General features: G+C 40.2%; 1 protein-coding gene across 1 annotated transcript; it reads left to right on the top strand.

The window, feature by feature from the left end:
- Positions 1-1037: 1037 nt before the first annotated feature.
- On the top strand, positions 1038-4582 carry LOC134018189 (uncharacterized). Its single transcript, XM_062458071.1, has 8 exons — positions 1038-1919; positions 2014-2147; positions 2335-2524; positions 2620-3012; positions 3149-3250; positions 3337-3569; positions 3767-3945; positions 4101-4582. The coding sequence occupies exons 2-8, from the start codon at positions 2064-2066 to the stop codon at positions 4213-4215; spliced, it is 1296 nt and encodes a 431-aa protein (XP_062314055.1). The 5' UTR covers positions 1038-1919; positions 2014-2063; the 3' UTR covers positions 4216-4582.
- The last annotated feature ends 739 nt before the right edge of the window (positions 4583-5321 follow it).

The raw sequence follows: 5321 nt of genomic DNA, 5'->3' as shown, positions 1-5321 counted from the left end.
AATCCTACAACGAAAATGTATTTGTGAGGAATGTTTATTTTAACGATTGAAAACAGATGCATCATAGACCACTGTAGTATGTGTTGCCCGGGCAACAGAGGCTAATGTCATGATGCTAATACTTCAGTGACATAGTAGACTACTGTTTCCGAAAGTAGATGTACTTCCTTAACCCTTGTGCTGCCTTCGGGTCACATGACCCAAAGGTTCATAACGAACCACCGTTGTGTTTACCCAATTTTACCCAATACAAAAACAAATAAAAATTATTTTCTTTTAACCATTGCAATGTGGGGGGTCTGAGACAGCCCGACAGTTAAAAGAAAATGCTTCACTTTGTTTTTGTAGGAGGTAAATCTGTCGCAATACGACGGTGGGTCACAATGACTGATGGGTCAGAATGACCCGAAGATAACACAAGGGTTAATAAAATCAGCTTATATTGTACATTACACGTCACAATTGTGTGTCATATCAGAAAGTAAAATTAGTAAATAGTTATCACCCTGGCCTCTTTGCTTGTGGCGTTTTTGCAGCTGCCTTGCAGTAAAGCAGTTAGCTTAGCTATCTCCCAGAAGTTAACGAGCTGCTAAACCAACCCAGTCTCATCCCAACTCGTCAAATATTGACGCTTGGGCAGAGCCCTTTGGCGTCACTATACCGACGCCGGGGGACGCCTTTTTCGTCGTTTTTTGACGCCTAGGGACGCACATTGACTTCCACGTTAATATGTTCGGCTTTTCCCGTAGAAAATTGTGAAATATGGCGTCGTATTTTGACGCATTAGGTCTCCCATAGATTTTGATGAGTGGCTTTCGGATTTTTACGAAACGTCACCAAAATAAATCGAGCGATTTCGTAAAAATCCGGCCAATGTGCTTTCAACGTGATTTTTTTATTTATATCCAAGACATAAACGTTATAAATGACATAAACCTTATTTAAGTACATAAAAGTTATTTATAAAATGTACTTATACAAAATAAACCGATCTAAAAACGTAGTCTATATGCATAACAAAAAAAAAATGAAATAAAAATCCGGCGGGGGAGGAATATCATTTTATTTTAATCATAATTTTAAGCGCATGGAAGCAAGCATGTCAAATGCACTGACAGCAAAACCTATAAATTATCCAACATTATTGTAATTTTATTATTACACACAAGTCGCTGAAAAGTTTGACGCTCAAGATCTGGCTGGAACTACTTCTTGTCAACCAAACCTCTGCTCTCTCGTTCTGAAAAGGTAAGCTATTATCGATGAGGTAAACGTATATTTAAGATACTATCCTATACAGTTTTTTAAAATTGTTTTTTAGGTTGGTTTAATGTTATTATGTTTGACGTACATTGCCCGGTGCTTTGCATCACCAATATAAATTAATTGACTTTGTAAACTGCAAAAATAGGCTAATACACTGTGCTAGCTAGCTAGCTAGTCTAACGTTATGTCATGCAAGGTCATGAACCGGTGCACATTCATTGGACTCAGACCAATGTTTATCTTTGCTGGCATGGTCCTTTTTACATCTCATAGCTTGCTAGGTATGACATTTATTGTATTGTATTTTTTATCTTTTCTTACTTGCAGCTCAAGTCACGCATTTTCTGGAATATCCTTATTACCTCACCATATCCTTGCCTTACAGTAGCCTATTTCATAATTTATCAGGACGTACCTGTGTATACCTGTGTCCACCTATCTCTGTCACCTGTATTACGCCCTCCACAGGCTCTGCCTGTCTTTCTGTTTCTGTCTTTCTGTTTGTCTGTGTTTGTGTGCATCTCCAGGCTCCAGTGATCCAGTCCATCCTACCTGCACAAGATCCACACCTGCGGTCCAGTTTCCCAATAACTTGCGATGACATACCCTGGTTTGCCCTCCACTCACCGCCAGATCGTTGTTTTTACAACCTGGTAGCTAAGTTCCCGGCCTCCTTGTACTTCCAAGTCTATTATCTACTATTTGTATTCAAAGTGTTCTAATATTGCACTTTCTTGTGTCCCAAAGAAACATCCCACTCGCCATCTGCCCATTTGTCTGTCTGCTCTTTCAACTCAATGATGAGTGATTTGCAGTTGATGGAATTGGAGGATGAGCTCAGGAGTGCAGATACATTTATTGAACATCTCAAGACAGAAGAGGTAAAGTAGCTTCTGTTTTGTCTATAGTTAACAGTATTCCTTCTTACCAGTCCATATAAGATACATGGAGGCATATTTAAAAGACATGAATCAGAAGGGTTACACTACTTTAACTGCTTTTTCTGTCAGTAGTCCGAAGGCATTTCCCATATTGGTAAACCTTTCTTAAACCATGTTGTAATTCTAGACAGAGAAGAACAGACAGAAAACTAGGACTGCATCACCAAAACCTGTTCATTGGAAGATGAGGGACCACAATGGGGACATTGTTCACCAGCGCCCACGAGCCCTTAGAAAGCAGTCAACATCAAGACCAGACGAAGGAGGACATGTTTCTTCTTCACAGCCATTAGACCATGGCCAACACCTAGACCATGGTGATTAATCTTTTGTTCCAAATGTTGTATTTCAACAGTGTGTTGTGGCAATGTTGAAGTTATGATATTATTCTTTTTTCTCCTCCCTTTTGAAGATTTTAATATGCAGCAGCTTGAGGACCTTCTACAGGACTCAGAGAACATTGAATCACAAGATTTTGTTCAGCAGCCACCATTGTCCAGTTGGAGTCAAAGGCAGAAAGAGGTCCAACAATGTTGGCAACAGGCGAGACCACAGAACCTTGACAATTTATTTTCTGCTGAGAACATCGTCCAGATGACATGCAATCACTGTCACGTGAAAGAAGCTGTCATCCGTTGTGGGGAATGTATGCCCTCAGAGTGGTTTTGTGCTGAGTGTGATGGCTTGGTACATAAACACCACACTCTACACAACAGGCAAACCATCATGGATGGATTTTTCAAATACATCCCGCCAACAGAGTCTGTGACACTCCATGATGGAAAATACATCATTTGTGAACAAGGTTGGCGTTTCTTTTTCAATTGATTGACAATTTTCTTAACAGATCATTCTTATCTGAAATTGAAATGTGTTATTTAAGTCATTACTCACAACCCAAACATTCTTAATTGTATACCTTATGGTTCTTTGCCTTGCAGATTGTGTTCTGCCAACAGCTCTACCTCAAAGGATATGCTCCTGTGACACCGCTGATGCAGCAGTCTCTGTTGGTAGATCCATCATACTGGTTTGCATAAATGGTAGGATCTTGTTAAACTGTTGAATTTTTTTATATAACACATTACTTTGGTTTCATGTTATTGATTTGCCTTTCATGTGCTCTCAGGCCGTTATGATCTTCACGTTCCGGTGCTAACATGCAAACATTGCAACCAGAAATGGGCTCCAGAAGTCAGTGACTTTGTAAAGAGTGGTTACTGGCCCGCTACCATGCAGGCACAGACACTGTTCCACCAAGATCTCTTCCATTCCTTTGAGGCTATGAAGACAGCAGCTCCAGGAATGTCCAGACAAGCCTTTACAGCAATGTTGGACCAGAGAACAAAGCAATATGGAAGAGTAAGTAAAAAGCAGTTCAGGGTCCACAAGTGGTTGTAGTAGGTAGAACATATTTCAGATAATAGACTGAAGACCTTACCACACAAAAGTCATTTGCATCCTTATGGATTTGAAAAGTTGCATACAAAACACAAAACATACAAAGGCAAAGATGTAGTTTATCGTTCTTGAAAGCTGTATTATATTCTTTCCTTTAGACTGGCAAAGTGAATGCAGATGCATTTCAGAGAAGTTTTCTGCAATTTGTGTACTGCAACTATGAAGACAACCAACTTCTTGGAAAGGAGCCATTGGTCTGTCCAGCCTGTAGCCCTGAAATGGTGGCTGTTTCTGTGGATGGCAACAGAAAGTTGTACAGGTTCCAGAAAACAAACCAGTGAGTTCTGTGCACACATTATAAACAGCCAATGTAGTTCATATACAGTATGTCCAGCTGTTAATGTCACTGTTAATGTCAATGTTTTTTTTGATAAGTGCTACATATATAAAAGGTCTTATTACAAAGGTAGTCCATAATACATTGTCTTAAAGGAGTGAAGAGCCAGGGTTCTTCGATGGAGTGTTTTTAGCCCGAGACTCTGAGGTGTCCAGTTTTGTTGAGGAGGTCCGGGGAACTGTCAAGAGTGTAAGTTTTACATTATTCTGAACAACATTTATTGGGAATATTTTGTAACTAATTAAAGTTAAAGTAGAAAACACGATTGCCTTTGGAGAAGGGAGTCTATGATCAGGTGGGGATACAGCACTAGATTCTTATCCAGGGGGCACAGTACATTCATACTGCATATTGCTTTATCCTTCAAATGTAAGATAGGTCAGGCCAAGTGTGGAAGAAATTGCGATTTCCTGTGTGCTTACATTATTCACTAATCAATAGAACTAGTCATTGGATACTAGTTAGTATGTTCTCATGTAAGCTTGCTATTAATAAGAGTAGATTGTGTCTGTGTCAGGGTTAATAGATGTTCGGGATCAGGAGAAAGTACTGGGTAAACGTCCTTTGTCATGACTACAAGGAGAGCGCCAACTATGATCTCTAGTCTGAGTGGTCATGTGTTGGGAGCTGTAAGCGGCCAATTTGTGATCCTCAAACTCTGCCGCCGAGAGGCTGAATAGGGGAAACCAAGGTTCCAGACGCGCTTTGTAGATTTGTATTTATTTGGTCACCCCCTCCTCTCCTCAAACACACAGGTGAACAAGTTAAATAACATAACTTCCTCCGCCCCCCACCAGGTGCCCTAATTACCGCGACCTGGCTCTTACAGGAGCTGTGAATCTCTTTCTCTGAGACTGTTGTAACGTCATTACTGCCTGACTGTCACTATCTATGTTTACATTCCTGTGCCCTATAAAAGATGGTCCTCCGGCCTTCAGAGCCGGGAGAGACATGATTGAGACCTAAGCCTGGTGTTGTCATTTAGTGTCAAAACACTTTCTTCATCAAAAGACATAATCTTGACAGTTAAAGTTTGCGTGAACAGTCCTGCAATCTAGTGTACTTGAATGAACTATTGTCATGTTCAAATGATTTACTTTGGTAGACTGCAGGAAAGCGATGTGTGGTGACTCCCAATGGAATGCAGCAAGAGAGACTTCAAAGCGGGCCAACAAGTTGGATGAAGAAGGTGTGGAAATTGCTGTGTGTAGACATGGATTTCTTCTCAAAGGTTGGTATGGGTCTGATTAAGTAGTAGTAAAAAGATAAATGATATATATTTATATTATGATCTAATGCCTCTTTCATGTGCATTG

This window comes from Osmerus eperlanus, chromosome 4, assembly GCF_963692335.1.
Source record: "Osmerus eperlanus chromosome 4, fOsmEpe2.1, whole genome shotgun sequence".
Lineage (NCBI taxonomy): Eukaryota > Metazoa > Chordata > Actinopteri > Osmeriformes > Osmeridae > Osmerus > Osmerus eperlanus.
This window is presented reverse-complemented; position numbering and strand designations above follow the sequence as displayed.